At 33.9% G+C, this 22,500-nt stretch overlaps 2 protein-coding genes across 4 annotated transcripts in view; both read right to left on the bottom strand.

Moving 5' to 3' along the window:
• The window catches only part of LOC135204119 (uncharacterized), a 21,376-nt gene extending 15,257 nt beyond the window's left edge, over positions 1 to 6,119 (bottom strand). For both annotated transcript variants that reach the window (XM_064234123.1, XM_064234124.1), the window contains exons 1-2: positions 5,973 to 6,119; positions 3,900 to 3,962 (exon numbers count right to left, since the gene is read on the bottom strand). In XM_064234123.1, the coding sequence (XP_064090193.1) occupies positions 3,900 to 3,912 (13 nt within the window). In that variant the 5' untranslated portion in view covers positions 3,913 to 3,962; positions 5,973 to 6,119. The remainder of the gene's footprint in view (positions 1 to 3,899; positions 3,963 to 5,972) is intronic.
• Positions 6,120 to 11,207: 5,088 nt separating this feature from the next.
• Positions 11,208 to 22,500, bottom strand: part of LOC135204118 (uncharacterized) — an 11,911-nt gene continuing 618 nt past the window's right edge. Inside the window, exons 1-3 of one of the 2 annotated variants that reach the window (XM_064234122.1) lie at positions 16,996 to 17,101; positions 12,469 to 12,710; positions 11,208 to 11,900 (exon numbers count right to left, since the gene is read on the bottom strand). In XM_064234122.1, coding sequence (XP_064090192.1) covers positions 11,731 to 11,900; positions 12,469 to 12,709 — 411 coding nt within the window. In that variant the 5' untranslated portion in view covers position 12,710; positions 16,996 to 17,101 and the 3' untranslated portion in view covers positions 11,208 to 11,730. Of the gene's footprint in view, positions 11,901 to 12,468; positions 12,711 to 16,995; positions 17,102 to 22,500 lie in introns of those variants that run through there. The other variant, XM_064234121.1, reaches the window with a different exon arrangement.

Here is a 22,500-nt window from a genome sequence, read left to right as displayed (position 1 = left end):
GGAAAACAAAGCGATAAGAAAATTACCTGATTGTTATTCACTAAAATGCAAGCACTGTTGTTTGTATTACTAAGAGTTATTCATTTTCAGGCCAATTCTGTAATATTTTCTTGAAGATAAAATAAAAGAAACGGAAAAAAGAATATATATATATATATTATTATATATATATATATATATATATATATATATATATATATATATATATATAATATATATATATATATATATATATATTGTTTGCATGTAGGTATGCATGTGTGTGTGCTTACGTTGTCATGCAAATTCAAGTTCATGAGTAGCGTGGGAGGCCGTCCAGTAAGTAGTTACAGTTAACCAGTGAGGGTTAGTTTCAACTCCTGGTAAGGGCAAGTAATAAAAACAGAAAGGCTAACGAGAGAGAATAATGATAAAAAAATCTTGTCTTTTGCAACCACAGGCAACAAAATAATGTTCAGCTGTATTCATTCCGTGCAACCACTACGAGATATTACGATTCCAAAATACAGTAACTGGTCTCTGCAGTCGACAACAGTGGTGAAAAAAAAACTCGTGTGGTGACTTCTGAATTACTGACAAAACGCGAATACAAGACTTTTTATCTCTCTTTTTAACTCGCAGACCTTCAATACAAGCACATCAGACGACCCTAGGGCACGTAGACTCCAGTTCAGGTATTCGCTTCTGCTATATAGTTTACTCTGTAAACCTGGCAATCGAAACAAAATGGGACTTTGCCTTTGTCAGTCTTTTTAGGTAACTCAACCGCATTTATGGGAGTTGCCAAGCATATCTGGTGTGCAGTTTTAGACTCCATTTTAGGTAACTCAAAAGCATTTGTAGTTTGTGTTTGCAGCGTCAAGTCCAATATAGAGAACTCAAACTCAATTGTAGCAGATACCAAGCTGAACTAGTAATTCAAATAAAATTAGACTATGCAGTTTCAAGATATTTCCACTAAAATTTTAGTTTGCAGTTTCAAGCCCAATTATTAAAATTTTCGAGTTTGCAGTTTTACGTCCATTTTAGGTAATTCAAACTAATTTCTGGTAGTCATGAAGCGATTCTGATGTTTCAAATGAAATTTGAGTTTGGATTTGCAAGCCCATTTATTAAGGTAATTCCAACGCATTTTTGGTAGTTATCAAAGCAGGTCTGGTAAATCAAATTAAATTTGAGCTTCCAGTTTAAAGTGCATTTATTTTGGTAATTCCAACGCATTTTTGGTAGTCATCACAGCAGGTCTGGTAATTCAAATAAAATTTGATATTTCAGTTTCGCGTTCATTTTTGGTAACTCAAACACATCTCTGGTAGTTATAAAAGCGGTTCTGATAATTAAATTAAAATTTGCGTTTGCTGTTTCAAGCCCATTTATCAAGATAACTAGAAACGCATTTCTGCTAGTTATCAAAGCTGGTCTGGTAAATCAAATAAAATTTTATCTTTCAGTTTAAAGTGCATTTTAGGTAACAATCACATTTATGAGTCTTGCCAAAGTAGATTTGATAACTCAGCTAAAATTGGAGTTTGCAATTTCGAGTCCATTTTGGGAATTTAAACGCTTTTATATCGTATTCATCAAACCGAATCTTGTCATTTTAATAGCAACCTAATTTCTCTATACTATTCATTTGTATTTTTATGATGAAATTTATGCAAAAGAAATATGCATATAAATGTTTTGGTACTTATAGGTCACTGTGTTAATCATAAATAAAATTATTCTTTTTTTGTTGCAATGTGCAATTGTGGTTGGCTGTTGAATAAATAAGGCTCTGTCAACAGACACTTAGTCATCTTTTATTTGGGGTTACTATCCACGTACATAATTTCTTAATTTCGGTTTTTGTCTCCGTCAGAATCCATGAAATTAGTTTGTGCTTCATCGACTGGTAGTGTCCCCTCATCTTTTAGGATCATGTTGCCAGACTTAGAACCAATTAGCCCATTATTTTCTTTAATGACGTAACATTGAAGTTTCATATGTTCGTCAAGGTGATTTCACATGAGCACGAACGCATGAGGCTTCAGTAAGCTAAAGTAGATTCACATCACCCGTTCATGAGATGTCTATAGGCCAGTCCCTTACGACGCTCCTGATTGGCTGTTGGTAAGCCAATTACAGGGCTGGAAACTCTCAGTGATTGCCTTATCAACAGCCAATCAGGAGCGTCGTAAGGGACTGGCCTAGACATCAGATGCACGGGCGATGTGAATCCACTACAGATTGTGAGACTAGATAATCCTAAGTAAATCAGTAAGTCTTGCAGCTTGTATTGGCAACTTTGAGCTACAAGATTATAAAGGTGCTTGAATGTGGGCATTTGTGGACACTATGTGAAAGAAACTTTTAATAAGACAGCATTTCAAGACCAATACTCTTTATAATTAGAAGCAAAAGGTTTTTTGTCTTATATAACTGGAGGTGGAACGTTGGTCTTTCAAGGTCAAGGCTTCCAATATTTGGCCTTCAAAAGGATGTGGCCAATGACCTCCATGCTAAGGACATTTATAACATTTAAAGCACCTCATCGGTGTGACGTTTATGACATTGGTCTTTAAATATATATGACTTTGGAACAAAACCGATGGGACATTTAGGATAGTTATACAACTTCGATGGAACATTCATGATCGTCATACAATAGTGGTTAAACATATATGACTTTTTAACAAATCTGAGGGACTATTTATGACCGTCATATAATGACAATGAGACTTTCAGACGAATTTTCCCAACGACTACTGGCTTCATTTACATGTCCCGGGGCCTAGTTTTACTGAACAGTGTCGAATTCTGTTTAAATAACGCAGGTTCACTGAACGTTTTCTGTCTATGAATAGCACATGAAGAACGGACGCTGCTATGGTTTGAATTCATGTCTTAATCTAACTATACGTTTGTTATTTTTTATTCTAACGGTTGGGACGATTGTTTAATAAATTAAATTTTCTTTCATCAAATTCAGTTACTGATATTTATCAGATATCACTCCCTTAAATTAGAATCAATCTGTACTGGTCTAGCTCTAGATTCGTTTCCTAATCCAGTCATCTTGTTTACCTTAACATTTTACCAATTAGACCAACGCAAGTTTACTTTAACTGTTCCACACGTATTCTTAGTAGCCACGGTGTCTTTCTCGAGAAGTTAGAAAGAGGATATTGTGACTACTACAAAACTTTATATATAGATTTAGTGAAAGTGTCCGATAAATTCTGTACATATATTTTACCTATCAGCAGATGACATGATGGGCACCCTAATGACTTCTGGTAAGTCGCTTTTTTTCTGATTGTAAACCCTGGATTATCAATTATTGCGAAGACGAGAGAATGGGTGTTCTCTATTAAAAAAAAGATGATGACAATAATAGCATTGGAATTGATAACTACTACTAACACATTTACTTTTAGTAATAAACAAACCAGATGGACTTGTGTTTGGCTGATTTCAACTTCACTTAATGCAAGTCCCAAGCTATTCAGAAAACTTGATTAAGAAAAAATGAAGGAAAAATTTAGGCTTAATTGCTGAACTGCCTTTAGTATTTGAAAATCTGCTATTTAGCTCGAACATCTTTTACGCAGGTAAGAAGTAATGATAATAAGCAAGTATATAATGCTTGTGGAATAATACGAGATAAATATTATCACGTGAAGAAAACTATTTTATTAGTATATTCTCCTTATTGCCACAAAAGATGCCTAAAATTCCAAAGAAAACATTAATATTTCAACATCGCCATGACCATCTGCCATTTGCACGAAATCGAGGTAAACAGCAACTGTATTAATCTAGATAGTCTAACAGATTTTTTGTAAAAGCGTATTCAATGTCCGGATGATGGTGCTTAGAGGATGAAACATAAAAAGTAAATTGGAAACTTCACTCACCAGACTTCTGCATGACCTTGGAATAGGATCCAGTAGATTTTGTGCTGTAACGCTTGTCGAAAACTGAAAAGAAAAAGTGGAGAAGACAAAGACTATATGACTTGAATATCAGTTGAGGCAAAAGTTTTATCAATATTGCTACTCCTATCTTCTCTCTCTCTCTCTCTCTCTCTCTCTCTCTCTCTGAAGCTATTAATCTTTTGTTAATTGTACAATGCTGATAAGCTAGGTAAAAAAAAAAATCCATTCCACTTCTGAACAGTCACTGCCAGAGGATGCAAAATTCCAGGATGTGGTCACAGCCAGCAGAAGTATTTATGTTTATAGCAGTGTAGTAATGCGGACGGGAATAGGACATAGTTAGCCTTGAAATTTTGTTGTTGCTGTTGCAGTTGGATTCATGTGGGCTTGTATGTGTGTGTGTTATATATATATATATATATATATATATATATATATATATATATATATATATATATATATATATGTGTGTGTGTGTGTGTGTGTGTGTGTGTGTGTGTGTGTGTGTTTTATTTTTCATCGTAGAGGAGACGTAAGGGCATATCTGGAATCCTCGTGAAAGTTCTAACAGAGCAATGCTTTCTTTTTTCTCTATCCGGACCAAAACGGTACCCTGGTAAAAAGCATCCCCTTTAAAATCTACACATATGGTCCGACTTTGGCTCAATTCGGTCCAGTAGTTTCGCCGTCTATAGCGAACATACGCATATACATACATGCATAGTCCGACGGTCAGCTTTATATATATATATATATATATATATATATATATATATATATATATATAATATATATATATATATATATATATAATGTGTGTGTGCATATGTAAACCTCAGTGTATGCAATAGAAGAAAGTTAAGATGGCACTTGTAAATGGAGTAATAAGACGTATGTATGCTGGTAGGATGGGAAAAGGAGTCACAGAGTTGAGAAACCAAGGAAGGTAGCTGAATATGTGCAAAAGATCGGAGTGTTTATGGAAACCAGTTATGGAATACGTGACAGGTATGCTGAGCAAGGTCAGCGTTAAGTGAAATGTGTGTGGTGAATATAAATAAAAAAAAAAATTGGAAGCTGTAGAGATAAACTATTTTGCATACTTTATGTTACGAAAGGGGAGTTGAATGGGTGAGAAATGTGGAGATTAGTAGATGTGGTACAAGCGTTGGTTTTAGTTGAAAGGATGGATCAAAGTGAATTAAGATGGTTCGTTCATGCTTAGAGAATGAAAGATGATTTGCAAAAAGATTATATAGTTCGTAATTATTGGAGAATGAGAAAGAGGATACATAAATGGTACGAAAAATAAATTAGAAAGCAAGGTTCTCAACATTTTCGGCACAGTGGGTAGTCTTTTTTTTCATTTGTCGTGAACCAACGCCGTAAGGGAAGAATGCTAATGGTGAAGTAAATTATATTATTACGTAGAAAAAATAAGAGGTTTCATCGTTTAAACCGATACATTGAAGGAACATTATGCTCATATAAATAGAGCAAAGCGAGAACGGGAGAGCGTTGTGTAGATTGGTGTCTCTGTCAGTTTACAAAACTATTTAAACTAATAGTTTCTTACGGGTAGGGAAGTGGTTCATGAGATTCAGACTAAGTCCCAAGGGCTAAGAAGGGTTCATCTTTAAACTAGAACTCATAAAGATGAAGACAATCTTATCTGGTTTCCATGACAGTTGTGGCAGTTCTGGACTCTCGAGAAACCCCATATCACGTTACTAGCAATTTTATTTTTCTTGTATAAATACCACTTTTATGTTTAATTAAATTATTATTATTTAAGAAATGGCCAAAACACTAACTGAAATACTATACAATACCTACTGTTTTCGTTTTGTTGTTATTTTTTAGGTAATTTTGAACTTTTTACACAAACACACATGCACACATTGTAAATATATATATATATATATATATATATATATATATATATATATATATATATATATGTGTGTGTGTGTGTGTGTGCGTGTGTGTGTGTGTGTATGTGTTTGTGTAGGTATATGTATATGTATATATAAAACACAAAGGCAAACTTACAGCGTAAAGAATAAGGCAGAGAAGTAGCTTAGCCTGAGGCAACGAAGCCATCCTTAACCGAAGGCAGATCACGGTACAAAAAACCTGTCCCTGCCCCTTGTTTTATAGGCTACTCTAACACGACGACTCGATGTTTGAATACCCCGATTCACTGCTATTGGTGGAAAAGAACGCTGCCGAGAAGTCGCATTTCGACATTTCCTTGTTATCTTGTTATTTCCGTTGTTTCCAGATACGTAGGTTTTTTTTTCTTTTAAGTTGAAATTTAAAAAATTTTCAGGACTTATAGGAAGCAAAATAAAAACACCAGATGATTCAAGTACATCTCTCTCTCTCTTCTCGTCTCTCTCTCTCTCTCTCATATATATATATTATATATATATATATATATATATATATATATATATATATATATATATATATATATATATATATTATATATATATATATATATATATATATATATATATATATATATATGTGTGTGTGTGTGTGTGTGTGTGTGTGTGTGTGTGTGACATAATATATATATATGTATAGTATATATATATATATATATATATATATATATATATATATATATATATATATATATATATATATATATATATACACACACGTACACAATGCCTTTGCCTCCTTTGATGGGATGACTGCAGGTGCTGTTAGTTTCTGTAACATCAAGTTTGTTCGGATGACTAACAACCAGGTACATACTACATATTGGAACGTGCCTTACATCTGCTGTAAAGTATTTGTCAAGTATTGCTAAAAAATTAAAAAAAAATAAAACACCGTGATATATTTTCCCCATTTCAATTGAAGACGCATGCCTCATAATACATCATAACCATCTTACCTTGATATTATCCTCTCATTATGAAACTAGACAGTAGTTCTGTCTAGTTTCATTCAGTGATTGTGCACCATTGTGAGTAGCGATTACCTAAGTAATGAAAGTCACTGAAGTTTAAGGTATTTCACTGAGACTGACGCAGAGCAATTTTAAAATTCATCCAAGACCTGTATTTTATAAGGCCTGCACCTTGGGGCGAAGGGGACTTTGTTGTTTAGCTTATATCTGATTAGCATCCTTCATCTCTTGAAATACAGGACCAGCACCACATTCCCGGGATTCCTTTTTTGGAATTTGTTGGACTCGGTGGTTTGGAGGATTTAGTTATCGTCGTAAGGTATCCGGTTTATCCATCTACAGTTAGGTTTACTTCACTTTTCCCTATGAACTTTCACTTTTAGTGCGGATATATACATGAAGAAAGAGACGTTATATAACAGAAGTGCTTGAAAGTAATGAAGGAGGGTCGGTGTTTATAGACAGCAAAAGCCTTTTATCTCAGGGTATTAAGGAAACGGAAAAACAAATAATAATAATAATAATAATAATAATAATAATAATAATAATAATAATAATAATAATAATAATAATAATAATAATAATAATAATAATAATAATAATAATATCCTTTATTTCAGCTCAGGACCATATACATGTAATATACAAAATACAGACAGTAACATACACAATCTCGATACATGAGACAACATGATAATAAAAAATTAATAATCTGTACTTATCCACAAAATAGCTGAGGTAGCATAAAAGATAGTAATCATAATTCTGGTAAGAACAGTAATAATATTGGTGAGAAAGAAATGCATTGAGAGTTTTAACAGTTAGTGCACAGATTATATAACTTAAATTTCAGCTAGAGACTTTGGGTGGTTACAGTAGTCAGGTCCAGAGGGCTAAATACGGAAATTGAATGTAAAAAAAACTTTTAACTTGATAGTATTCACAACAATAATGAAAAAGTAAAATATCAGCAATAAATATAATAATAATGACAGAATCTGCAGATGACATCTTGCCAATACAGAGATTAAGTCATTTACGGGACAAAGGCCCTATTTTCCCATCTTTCCCACAATTTAGATCTTCTTGCTTCACTATTTAGGATGCTTTGTATGAGCGAGTTGCTGCTGTTTATCACTCGGGTTATCAGACTGGACGTTGTTCGCCTTACAATGATTTTTAAATTGTCCAGGTGGTTTTCTATGAACATCTGTGTGGCGGAGTGGTAGCGGTGAGTGTTTGTGAGGCGTCTCAAAAGGTCGTTGTGCACAACAGTGATACGTCTCATGGTCTCTCGGGTATAGTTCGTCCAGAGGGAACACCCATAGATACTGTAGCAATGCGAGCGGAAGAGCAGGAGTTTCACGTCTCGGTGAGAGAAGGCAAACCTCCTTGCAATCATGTTGCTAGTTGCACATAGATTACGACGCCTCTGTTCAGTGTCTGTCGAATCTTTTAGGTCGTCGGTGATAATGTGACCCAAATACGGAAATTCGATGGTTTACAAGGAAAATTTGTGGTTCTGCCATATGCTTAAGCGATCTCGGGAGCAGCGACATGCACTGGGTCTTGGTTTCGTTGTAAATGATATCAAATTTCTCTGCATATTGGCTGCAAGTGTCGATGAGTCGTTGGAGACCTTGCACAGAGGTTGTTTGTGGTTGTTTCATTGACAGTGCATCCGATTGGGAGTGAGTTCAATTTGACATTCAAAGCCCTTTTAGGGAGCCGACAGTGTACGATAATGCGTTACCCCATTTGACACAGAATTGCTGTGTGGAGAACCAGCAATTCAAAATGCCAATTAGATATAAAATAGAAGACCAACATACACAGATGACAACAAGAAAATTCTACTTGAAGCACAGAGAGGGAGTATAATCCAAAGAGGATTAAAATAATTGAATTAAAATTTGGTTTTATATCCAAAGTAAAGCCTTATCTCAAGGCAATATGAGAATAAAGAAAGAAATAGAATATACAGTAGGTTAATCCAGGAAAACGAAATAGAAGAAAGCAATGAAGCAAAATTGAAAAGGCACCATAATACAAAAGAACTGGGTGAGGCTGAAAGAGAATGGGCAATTCACAAAGGAATCTCTTCAACTTACGGTTCTTCAGAAATCAGTGTTGAAATAAAATGTAAAACAGAAATATTGAAATAAAGATTGAGAAATGGATGAAAGCACAAAGGAAAGATGAAGAGTAAGAGGCAGTATAACACGAAAGAGTTTGAAAACAGGAAGAAAGATTCCCGGGGAGTTCCTTTATGTCTCCATTGTTGAGAAGTGGAAATATTCGGCTAGGAATTTAACATTAAACATAAGGGAGAGGACAAAGGTAGAATGTAAGAAAAGGCACAATACGAAAGAAAGTGAGGTTAAGTAATATTCACAAAGGAGAAGAGACATCAGCGTATAGAAGAAGCAAAATATCATGAAATCAGCAAAGGAAGTTTCGGAAAGAACCTGAAAGGACGCTGTTATCTCTCTTCCCACACTCTGCAGAATCGAATTTTTTCCCTTTTACCGTTTCTCGTTCTTTAGGCAGCATAACAATTCTTAGAATTCGGATACGGCACGGATCGTCATTTTTTTTTTTTTTTTTTTTTTTTTTTTGTGTGTGTGTAAAATTTTCGGTGTATATTTTAGAAATTTCCGTGGGAGAGAGTAAAAAAAAAATATGCTCTCAGATAATGTTACACGATTGCGAATACACACATACAAACACACGCACACACACATCATTTGGATATATATATATATATATATATATATGCGTGTGTATGTGCGTGTGTTTATATGCATGATAATGATGTTGGTGATGATATTGATAATAATTATACTGCATACATGCCCATTATACCCTTTGCAAGATACCCAGATGAAAAATAGCTGAAAGTTGTCCAGAAATGTTTCCTTTATATATAATAGACCTATTCGACTTAATATCAATTGATAGTCATCGTGAATATCTGCCTTTCTTGCAGATAGTTCATTGGCATTCCACCACATTTATAAAGTCTGAGAGAAACAGCCATTAAATATGAATAAATCATTTAGTCATTTGTGTAAATGGTGTGCAGTAAATTCATGCATATTAAGTAAGAGCGCTGGATTACGTTAAAGTAAAAACCATTTTATCGGTTTAGGAATTATTTGAACGTATATATTCTTCATAAAAGAGATGGAAATTGAAGAATTTGATAACTGAGCTCAATAGCAAATGCTTAATCACTCCCAAAGTATCTGTTGCAATTCTCTCTCTCTCTCTCTCTCTCTCTCTCTCTCTCTCTCTCTCTCTCTCTCTCTCTCTCTCTCTCAAAGAAAAGTTTTAGAAAACTAAATGAAATGCTTGTAGGAAACCAATAAAATTGATAACGGCATAAGTGCCTCCATGGGTCAATCCACAAATTGCTGACTAATGTTTAAAAAAAAACTTTAAAATTATATACCTAAATGCGGTTGTCAGAGCATTCTGTCATAACCAGGGTAGATGAAAGGTAAAATATAAATTCTGGTGAAAAGTATTTCGTTTATTTCGCTCATACATAGTCCACAGTGTGATTTTTTCTTACATTTTTCTTCATGCTTTCATTAACTTTTATCTTTATGATTCAGACAAGAATAAAACACTATGTTATTTAAGGTTGATTGCATAATTTATTTTGTATCCCTAAACTGATTCCCATAACATCTTGTTCATTCATTCAGCAAACGATACATAAAGATAATCATAAATTGGAAGGTAGAAAGGTTTTTGAAGGCATTATCCGTTGTTATTGCACGTAGCAATATGCCAGCAATATCCATAAAAAATACTGATATTTTATTCTTTTGCAAGAAAATTACGAAGGGCGATGTACATTCATTAACACAGCATACCAGATGTCTCACCGCACGGGATAGTTGAATATTAATTTGTATTGTCTCACTAGAGAGTACAACAACCTTCCCGTTGTGCGATTGTATAGATTGTTTCTTTCATTGTTCTTTTGAAAAAATAATTTTTCCATGTTGCCGTTTCCCCTCTTGCAATTTTATTATAATTCTATATTGTAAATTTATTACGAAAAAAATATGAGTTTTTAATAGGAACACTACGTTTTCTTTTGTATATTAATGTATTGCTACACTAATAGGTAGTATAATTATTTAATGTATCAACATATTGAAGGTAGGGCTATATAGGAGAAGGATCTCCAAGGTAACCTTTCTCATATTAATGAAATAGCATATTGGACAAGCGATCTTGTACCTTATCTAGCCCGGACCAGACGGCTATCTAGTAAAAAGGGAGAATGAGAAAGGATATGTAGAAAGGCAGAAAAGTCTCTTAGGATAAGGAAATGAAACATGGAGGAAAAAAAAGACTTTGGTAAATTTATTAAAAAATATAAAACATAATTCACACAGATGTTCTGTTCTCAGTAACAAATCACTTAGTTGCCAAAATGATTGAGTGGTTCAGTGAGAGCTTATCGCATTTTGGGAAATTGAATCTCTTCATTCCATTGTTTAATTAATTTTTTTTTTATCTTAATTTAAATTTCCACTAGTAATTGTTACCCTTGCTAGAGTTCTTCATGGTCCTTTCATTTGGACGAATAAGAATTGGCTTTAATAAAAAGGAATTTTAGTCAAACTTTCCCTGAAGGTAAAAATAGTTATCAACTTTCCCCAGACCAATTATTCTAAGAATCTTTCCTATCTTTTCCACATCCCAACCAATCAAAAACTAATAAAACGAACAAATTTTCTCTAGCAACGCTGTCAAACCACCCTGCGTACTCTGTAATGAAGCGAGAAGAGAAGAAAAAGAGAAAACGATACAACGAAAACAAAAGAAATAAAAGTGAATTAATGAAAATAATGTCATTTGAATTTAACGAGCGGTTTTGCATCCAGGATCCTTCAAATTGAGACGTGCAATGAGGGTGTTGCATAACTGGGCATTTTCAGTCATGGCTGCCTTCACGTAGGAGATGAAGAATTTGAGTTCTAGTGGGCAGTCGTTGCACTTGTAGTCGTTTCTTGACAGGACCTGGATGACCTCTGTAAGGCAGAAAGAAAGGTCGATAAGAGCAGTACAGTTACTGACGTTCAAAAATTATATTGGTTTTGCCATGGCATAACCCATGAAGCCACTAACCGATACCCAAATACTGAATATCAAAATTAGAATGAAGAAAAGAAGATGAAAATATATGACGATTATATTATATAAACCTAAGAATTAAAAGGTATTTCAAGGAAAATGAAGCCACAAAAAATACGAAAAATATTGTCTGTAATCACTACACCTTTATATTAAAAGACTCTCTGTTATGCCAACCAGATTTTGGGTAACACAGACGAAAGGAGAAAGAGCAGAACATATGAGGAAAACGAAGAGGTATACTTTGGCCAGCGTACATATTATTCTGAAAGAACTAGTGTTGTCTGTCACGTGTTAAATAACCAAAGAATTTTATTTAGTTCTTAAGGGAATAAAGACCAAAGCATAACCTGGCCATGTTGTCTGTGACGTCTGGTATCTAACAAATGCAATTTATTTGGTTCCTTTTGGGATTAAAAACCTGAAAACAAAGAGAGAAACGCAAGCACCCAGCGACCTACGTACCTTTTAGTTGAGGAGTTCTTGGGTCACAGTTACTAGCGCCTGGAGCATTCACCAAGCAGTTGACGGTGCGCTCCATATGTCCGGGCTTCAGGGCGTTCAGCAAATCCTCTTGTGCCTTCGTGTCGTCGAATCGATAGCTCTGTATGAGGCCAAAGACTTCGCCGTTCTGAGGCATGCATGAGGCTAGGCTGATGATGCCGGCCAACGCGAGCACCAACGCTAAGTTAGAGTGTTGTCTCATCCTGAAATAATAATAATAATAATAATAATAATAATAATAATAATAATAATAATAATAATAATAATAATAACTGGATATAATCAGCACACAATCTCAGATGTTGAAGAAACTAGTTTCAAACTCACATTAGGATCGAACCCATTGCTACACCTTGGGTTCGGTCCCGATTTGAGTAAGGAAGTTATTTTTAATACCAATAGTGATAGTGGAGAAACAAATCCACAGTTATGTAAATGTACACATATTAAATTTAAAAATACAAGGATAGCTTTCCGAAAGCTATCCTTGTATTTTTAAATTTGATTCATGTATACATTTACATAATTGTGGATTTGTTTCTCCATTATCACAATTGTTATTATGAGTATCTTTTAATAGTGATAGTTATAATAATGATAGTAGTATTACTAGCAAGAGTAGCGGTAGTCATTTTGATTTCGGTAATAATTATGCATAATTACAGGAGTTCCACAAACGATGTAGCCAAAAACAGCTACGGCAGCAGCAGCAGCAACAACAGGGAGTATAATAATGGAAAAACTCATTACAGTCTCTAGAATATCCAATTAGAAATTGTCGTTAATATTCTTGCAGCAACTGCGGTATATACGCGGGTTATGAAATACCTTTTCTGACTGGATAACCTTGTGTATGAAGCATGTTATCATTATTATAGAAATCTTGTCTATGTGCTAAGGTCACGGAGAGATCCATTTTTCTAGTTAACCTTGGATAATGGTTTTCCATAACCGACCATTTTTTTACGGTAAGCTTGGGTAATGGTTTTCCATAACTGAGTTTTTTTTTTTTTTTTTTTTTTTTTACTATAGTAACCTTGCATAGGCTATTATGTTTCACTGCTGATGAAATTCTTTAAAAGTGCTTTTGTAATAACCTATGCATACCGTAACCTTAACTCATATAAACAAAGTGAATAAAGAAGTAGTAAATTAAGTAAGTAATGGAATAAATAAATAAACACACAGGTAAGGAATGGAAGATGAATTGAAGTTATGATGAAATAACAATTAAATCTATAGGAAATAGGTAAGACAGATAAAAACCATCTTCAGTGATAGTTCAGAATTTACAAACACACACAAAAAGGGAAATTTAAATTCTCTCTCTCTCTCTCTCTCTCTCTCTCTCTCTCTCTCTCTCTCTCTCTCTCTCTCTCTCTCTCTCAGTTTCCTAAATTAGCGCTGCATCCCTGTCTTTGTGTAATTTAGGTCACAGAGTTCAACGCTCGACATTCTTCTTTCTGTAAATGAAAGGTGCTCGAGACGGCTTTACAGCTGAAAGCGCAAGTACATTCCAGCTCGAATGAGGTTGGGAACTTTTAATTGCAAATCGTGTTCTTGAATGTATTTATCTTCTTTGATTAGTTGTACATTCACCCCTCCCCTCCTCGCCTTTCTGTCAGTACTACAGTCCTACAGTCTCTCTCTCTCTCTCTCTCTCTCTCTCTCTCTCTCTCTCTCTCTCTCTCTCTCTCGATTAGAACAAAGAATTCTGTGACAGCTCGTGGGAGGAATGAGTCATGGCCATAAAAACGCTGTGGAAATTTCCGCAAATGAGTTACTTTCTGAATTTTGTCTTGGGCTAACGAAAGAAACATCTAAAGTGTTTACATACGAGTAGCTTAATAATACTTATTATTTTATATTTAGAAGGAAGCAAGATTTAGCTTACTTTCATAAGAATGTCAATAGTATGACAATTTGGACAAATACTTTTCAGAAGGATTTATCTCTTAGGAATGTCGACCGAATTCTAGAAGGGCAATAATTTAGGCATACTATTAAATTATACATTCATTTTTTTTCCTTGTTGAATAAGAAATTTGATGAATTGCTGATCTAGAAGTTAAATGAAATGAAAGACAATGGTAGAGACGTAATAATCACTATATATATATATATATATATATATATATATATATATATATATATATATATATATATATATATATATATATATATATATATATATATATATATATATATATATATATATATATATATATATATATATATATAATCGCAAACACAGAGAATAGTATGTAACAGTGCTTACGAGAAAACTTGAATGGAACAACTATCGTCAAGCCTTGTTGATAATGGAGCTGATTCAGAGATAATATTGCTGGATTCGTGTCAGGAAATACTAGAGCATTGAAGTAGGAGATTTTCAAAACCGATTTTAAACAAAAGAGACCCGTTTAGATGTTTCATGGAGTTATCACTCTATAAGGAGGTTATATCGGTGGTATCAGAATTATTGTTTTGTTGCAATTTGAGAGTACAAGATACTTAAAGAAGAATAAGCTAGTTATGAATGGCAGTTAGCTTATGTATTGTTAGTTTTCTAATAATAGACGTAAAATGCGAGAAAAATAGGTCAACAAAAGCCTGATGCATTAGTTTTAGAAAGACAGATACTGGCATATCTAAAAAAATCTAGTTTGTCGTTGAAAGAAGGAACCACAAGAAAAAGGAGACTTCCAGATTTTCCTGCTGACCAGAATTAAATAGGAATAATAAAGGAAAATTGATAATGATACAAATGTAAACTTTTGTGGGAAAGTTTAATGACAGAATCATTAAACTTACAAAGGAGATTGCTGAAGGGGGACGCGTGTTGAAAGTGACGAAAGTGAGAGTAGTGCCTTTCCTCAGGAGGGAAAGTAGGAAGAAAACAAGTTCCATTATAAGAATTGTCGTTTCCTCGAGTTGCTGATAAACTGTTTATGTTACCAGAAGTTCTTTTACAGCCAAGAACACTAATTGAAAGAGTTTCAAGAAACATGAAAATTATGAAACGACAAATCTTGATAACTTCAAAAGGAAAATTAACTTTATTCACCCACGCGACGTTTTTCAAAATCAGAAAATTATTTTAGATGTTTTGAATGACGTCACAGCAGGTGATTTTCCTTTCACTGGTGACACTGCAATTCTGCCATGGCTTATTTATAAAAAAAATGAAAAAGAAAAAAAAAACATCCTTCATTATCTGGCTCTCCATTGCTTACCTCTCATGAACGCACTTTTTCACTTCTCCTTTCTCTCGCTTTTACTCCATTCTCTCTCACTCCTAGTCGACGGTTTTTACTTTCACTTTTTTGCTTACATTCCGTAGGTCCACAAATTTTTTAGCGATGAGCGTTTTGGAAGCAGAATTTGCCGTTCAGTTGTTCTCAACTAAATGATATATATATATATATATATATATATATATATATATCATATATATATATATATACACACATATATATTTGTATACATACATACATATATATATATATATATATATATATATATATATATATATATATATATATAATAACAGGCAAACAAAACTAAAACTAAATTCACTGCATTCTTGAATCTTACTATTCTTACAAATTAGCGCCTCATTTATTGAAAAAAACACATTTTAAATTCTAAATTGATTATGAATTGAATTGAATTAAACATTTCGATTAGTCAGTTTTCCTAGTAATGAATATTTCAGAGGTTCATCTATTTTTTAAGAGTTATTTTCAAATAGAATTTCATTACTGATATGCATTTTCCCCAGTCTACTTATTGCCAGTGGTTAAAAAGAATAAATCTCAAATCCAGTGATTTCTTCCCCCAAATCTTTACTATTCTTCTCCTAAATCTTACGGGCACACTCCCTAAATCATGCGACTACACTCCTAAATCTAAAGTTACGCCCTCTGAATATAGTGGTTAGTGGCAATTCCGTCTAACGATTACATCCTCGATATCCAACTATTGCAACCCCATATATCGAGCTCATGTTAATAATTTCAGTCATGGAAGTCCCTCTAACCTTGGAATCCTAAAGTAGTTTGAAACAATTTCCATCTTATCCTTTTTACTAACATCAAAAGCATGAGCAGCCTTTCGAGTAACTGACTTTTGATATCTATTATGTTTGCGAGAATCTGAAACATGCAAGATATTTTGGAAGACTTTTTTATGTAAAAGTACAACAAATCACATATATACACCTTATTAACTTTATGTACTGATATAAAAGCTCGTCAAATTAAAAGTGTTATGATATCTTTTTAATGAAGGTGGGGGTTTACTATTTTTCTAACGTAATGAAAGCTCAAAGCTGGAATTGTAGATTTGGCAAATGACAGATATTTGCACTGCTGCAGTATTTAGGTGAGAGCCATCCCCAACTAGTCTCCCGTTATCCCGACTCCAACTACTGTAATTTCTTCTTCTCCTTCTCTCCATGTAATAGGAAACCGAATCTCCACTCACGTGTGAGGAACGTTCGACGGTTAACAGAAAACACGAGCCCTTGGAGAGAGTCACCTCCGCGCCAGCCAGCGTTGAAGTGTGAATGCCTGGAGACCAGCAACCAGAGGTTAGTAAGCAGCTCTCTTTTTTTTTTTTTTTTTTTTTTCTCTCAAAGCCGTGCGGTCACTTTTTCTGGGTCGCTTGCTCACACGCCCTCACCTGCAGGCCACATCATGTGATGCGTTCGTGCCAAACCTACGATTCTTAGTCTCCGAAGGAATTTAAAACATTGGGGAATCTTTTTTTATTGCACATATATATTCCCTTAGTAATCCCGCGCCCGGGGGAGAAAAAAAAAGAGACCTGGAAGGTCACGAGAACTAGGAAAAACTCAAGAAGAGTGCAGAGACCTGAGCATAAGAGAAGATCTGATATGACAGGTAAAATGAACTCGCGTGAGACTTTTCGGTTCCAATGAAATAACTCGAGGGTGCCACGGTGGCGCCAATGACGAACCTGTCCTTGACGAACTGTCGCCCAAAAGTTGTTGGTTTCCTGGTCCCGACCCGCTGTTCGTCTTTCAGGTCGCATCTAAACTGGTAAATGGTAATGTAAACAAAACAATAGAATCTCGTTTTCGGGTCCCATCGAACTTGTCACTTCGTGGGATTTCCGGAGTTGGTCTCTTCGTAACTTTTTGTGTTTTTAATATCTCTCTCTCTCTCTTCTCTCTCTCGTCTCTCTCTCTTCATCTCGTCTCTCTCTCTCTCTCTCCCTCTCTCTTCTCTCTCTCTCGATATATATATATATATATATATATTATATATATATTATATATTATATATATAATATATATATATATATTATTGCTGCTTCAATACTACCAGTTTTTGGCTTGTGATTCAAGTAACGAAATGAAAAATAACTTTCGTTCGTAAATGACTTCAGACTGAATACATTTCTGTTGCAGTTCATTTTATGATTATACTTATCATGATTTTTATCCTTTAAAAAAATCAAAACGATTAAAAAAGGAAGAAAGAAAGAAACACATGCAGATGAAAACAAACAAATGAATTCATGATATTACGTCCTGCCAGACTGGTTACTCCTGGGGTTTTCACGCCGAGTTTTTTTTTACAGTTTTTTTTTCTTAAAAACGTGGCAATAAAGAAAGAAAAGAAACCTGATCAGTCGACTTCTGTGGTGTAATGGCGTGCGTGTGTTTATTTAAATAATTGTGAAGGTATTTCATACTTTTTTGTGGCCTTTTGTACTTGACTATTTAGAATTTTTTTCATATTAATGCGATATTAAGTAAACGCCTATTATTTACTCTTTTGCGGCGAAATCGAAGCTAAAGATTATGTTCTAGATCATTTATAAAATGTCACCATTACGGTCATACTCTGGAAGACATAAAAATCATAATCTCATTTATATGAAATTTAATGTTGTAGAATATATAGAAAACTATTAAATTCCAGTTGTACCAGTGATCAATTTTTTTCAATTTTTTTTCCTGGAACATTCATAAAAAGGTTTATCTTCCGGTTGTCCAGAATGCTTTTTTTTTATTTGTCTTATACATTTTTTTGTCTTCAACTTTTCGTATTACTTTTTATTTAATTTTCTGGATTGTTATAAAAGGTTGTTATCATAAGCATATGTGCAATTTTTTTTCATGAAATGTCTGAAGAAAAGTTTTCTTTTCCTCCCCTTTTCACGTTTTTTTGTTTTTTAGATTCACTGTGCATAGTTGTCCTACATTCTTACATACTTCCATTTTCATTTTCATTTCTTTTCCAAATGTATAAAACGCATTCATTAAAAGTTATGCAACATGTTCCCCTTTTCTCACGCTCTTCCATACTTCCATTTTGTATTGCCTTTTTTCTGGATTTATAAAACGTAATAAGATAACATGGTCCATATTTTTTATATTTGCCTGGATTGCAACGTAATAATGATAAGGCATAAAATTGCTGACCAGTCATGACTCAGGATATCTTAGTACAGTGGTTATACAGTGAAGGGTAAAAGTCCAGTGGCATTTGAAATATGAATTTATGTTCATTGCGGTTTTGAAAGAAGTAGCACGAATGCGCTGGCCTTTAAAGATCCGAAGGTTAAAAGTAGCCTTAAAAAATAGAAATGTTACTTGTAATAACAATGGTGCCTTTAGAAACTTATAGCTAAGTTTAAGTGATCTTGCAAAATACCACAACAACGTAAAAAAGAAAAAATGAAATGGACTCTCATAAATACATTGGCCGGTGGCAATAGAATGTTCAAAACAGCCTTGGCAAAAGCTGCTCTTGTTAAAAGAAATAACAAAATGGAATCGTTAGAGTACATGACGTTTTGCTTAACTTGGTCACTGAGAAAAGAAATAGCAATAATAACAGTTCATTAACCTTTTGAATTTATGAAGGTACGAATTGGGGTCGACGAAAACAGAAATAAAATATTTATAGTGAAAGAAAGAACATAAAAGCTAAGTCAGTACTTAATGTGAAGTATATTATCTATGTTGCTTTGACATTAAGCAGTATATATTATATATATATATATATATATATATATATATATATATATATATATATATAATTATATATCTATATATATATATATATATTATTATATTATACTATATATAATATATATATATAATATTGAGCAACAAATATCGTTTAATATCCCGTTCACTATTCTCCAGAAATAACTTGCGCCCAAGGGGAATTATAGGTGATAAGTGCATCGTCATTTGTGATATTCGAACTGCTGTCTGCTCTGCTTGAGAAGCAACCATACACGGTGACTTTGACCAGTGAGCCTCTCTTGATGGCTGTTTTCGAGTATGTTTCTTTCTCCTCTGGTTATCAGCAAGTCTTTATGGATGAGATTGCTACCCCATGCAGCTATCTTCAAATCCTAGCTGATACTGGTACCTATTCACAGCTGGGTATACTGATGGCAGAAAGCCAAACCCGACCCATGGACGTTGCTCATGCGCAGTACAGTGCCAATAGCCATTCGCATGAGCAACGTCCATGGCTCGGGTTTTACCTTCTGCCATCAGTTTACCCAGCTGTGAATAGTTACCGGCTATCAGCTAGGATGTAAAGGTAACTGCATGGGGTAGCAATCCCATTCACAAAGACTTGCTAATGACCAGAGGAGAAAGAAACATAATTATAAACAGCCATCAAGAGAGGCTCAGTGGTCAAAGTCACTGTGCATCGTTGCTTCTAAAGCAGGTAGTAGTTCGAATTCCACAAGTGGCGACGCACTTATTAGTTATAATTAAATGTGTATATTTATACATACATTCATATATAAGCATACATTCAATGACTCACACTGTGGAGGGCAGCAGTAGTGCTATTGTTTTCCCGGCACTCTGCAGTAGTGAGGTCTATCATTGTCCCCTTGTGAAGAGGTTCGTTTCATTAGCTGTTCCTCTCACCAAGAGGGTCGCGATCTTTCTGACTTGAGATACCTTATAACTGACCTCCCCCCACAAACCATTTGCAATTCTTAGGGCAAACAGGTAATTCCATCTGCAACCCACGCTGTAGTACCCGTAGCAAAATGAGTGATCTGAAGTTTGTAACTTGAGGAGATAAGCTCACCTGCCTTTGAGCAGTTGTAAAAGGGTTGGCCAAAGTGAAAACATGACTCAGAGCGTCTGGAGATGGTTCGGTCATATGATGAGAACGGATAACATAAGGTTGGGGGAAAAAATATACCATTCGGAGGAGGTAGGGGGATTGAAAAGGGGAAACCATAAAAAGGGCATTGGGTAGAAGGGTCCTCTACAGTTGGGAGTTGAGGGAGTTCATGCAAGATAGAGGTGACAGGAGCAGATCCAATAAAGGGTTTCACGTCACGCTAATAAGAATTCAGTGTGGATTAGCAAGCGACTAATATAGTGGAAGTTTTCTGCAAGGTAGATTCATTCATGATTAACGTTAGAAGTGCGAGTCTCTGTCTGTCATTTTATTGAGAGCCAGCCCCTGTTTAAAGGAAACTTTGTAATGTTGAAATCAAATATATATATATATATATATATAGATATATATATATATATATACTATATATATATAATATATGTAATATATATATATATATATATATATATATATATATATATATATATATATATATATATATATATATATATATATATATATATATATATATATATTGCGGAGATACCTGTGCGGTTGTGAATGCCTCTTCGAAAAAGAATTATTGATCGTCCTGTAATTGATACGGTAAGCAAATCTTTGGCTAAAAAAATTGACCAATGCTATGAATACAGCTTATTTATTCATACGAAAAAGAAAACCTTTTAACAAAAATGCTTATTGTGCGTCTAATAATTATATGTATCTATATGTATATATATATATATATATATATATATATATATATATATATATATATATATATATATATATATACATATATATCTAGAGATTGATTTTCTAAAGAAACAAATGCTTGGGTTGATTTCCGTGGAACGAATAAAAAGTACCCTTCAGTTCACCTTGCGTTCGCACGTGATGCGTACGAATGAACGCACAAACACTCGCAAACCCTCTTGGATACAATCGTTCAGCATCCGCGCTCAGTCATTCTTGATAGGGTTTTATAATGTTTCTCTTTTACTCTTATAATTTACTTGTTTTACCGTAGTGACCCCTTCCTGATTGTAGGCCTGTTTTTATATATATATATATATATATATATATATATATATATATATATATAATATATATATATACACACATATATATATATATATTAATATATATATATATATATATATATATCTATATATATATTAAGATTACTTATTAAAGTAATTGCTTTACGGGGGTTTCATGTCAACATGCTTATAATTTAGAAAATAATAGTTACTAATAACTATTATATAAATTTACAGTTCATAGCTTTGCTAATTCCGGCTGAAATAACAAAAGCTCTTTAACATAAAGAGCTTCATATTGTTGTCTACTGAATTCATGTAAATGATCCAAGTTTATGTAAATGCAATAAGAATTTTGTAAATAAACAGGTTTGTGTAAATGATGAAAGTACCACGGGCAAAGCGCGTTAGCAACTGGCGATGACGCACGACTTGTTTTCACTTTCTGTTGGGAGCGGACGTGACTTGGAGACTTCAATGCAGTGCGTTAGAGAACAGCTCTGACTCACAGAAAGAGAGTGTCCTAAAGGTAAAGTATATAATCGATATGTTCTCAGCACGATCATATGGATAAAAGATAAGAAATGAGTTCGCCACAATCACAATAACCTAGCACAATCCATTCCAGCAATAGGGGCGAGGTAATTAAATATATAATTTGCAATTAGACGAAAATGCAAATAACATGAAAATAGAGAAAACGACATTAAAATCCATTACCCAGATTAAACTTTCGACAACTCAACTCGCAACCAAATAATAAAAACGATGAAGGTTAAAGATAAGGTAAAAAAAATCGTAATACACGA

The sequence above is a fragment of the Macrobrachium nipponense genome, chromosome 44 (genome assembly GCF_015104395.2).
Source record: "Macrobrachium nipponense isolate FS-2020 chromosome 44, ASM1510439v2, whole genome shotgun sequence".
NCBI lineage: Eukaryota > Metazoa > Arthropoda > Malacostraca > Decapoda > Palaemonidae > Macrobrachium > Macrobrachium nipponense.
The sequence above is the reverse complement of the archived record's forward strand: the minus strand, read 5'-3'. Positions and strand labels throughout refer to the sequence as shown.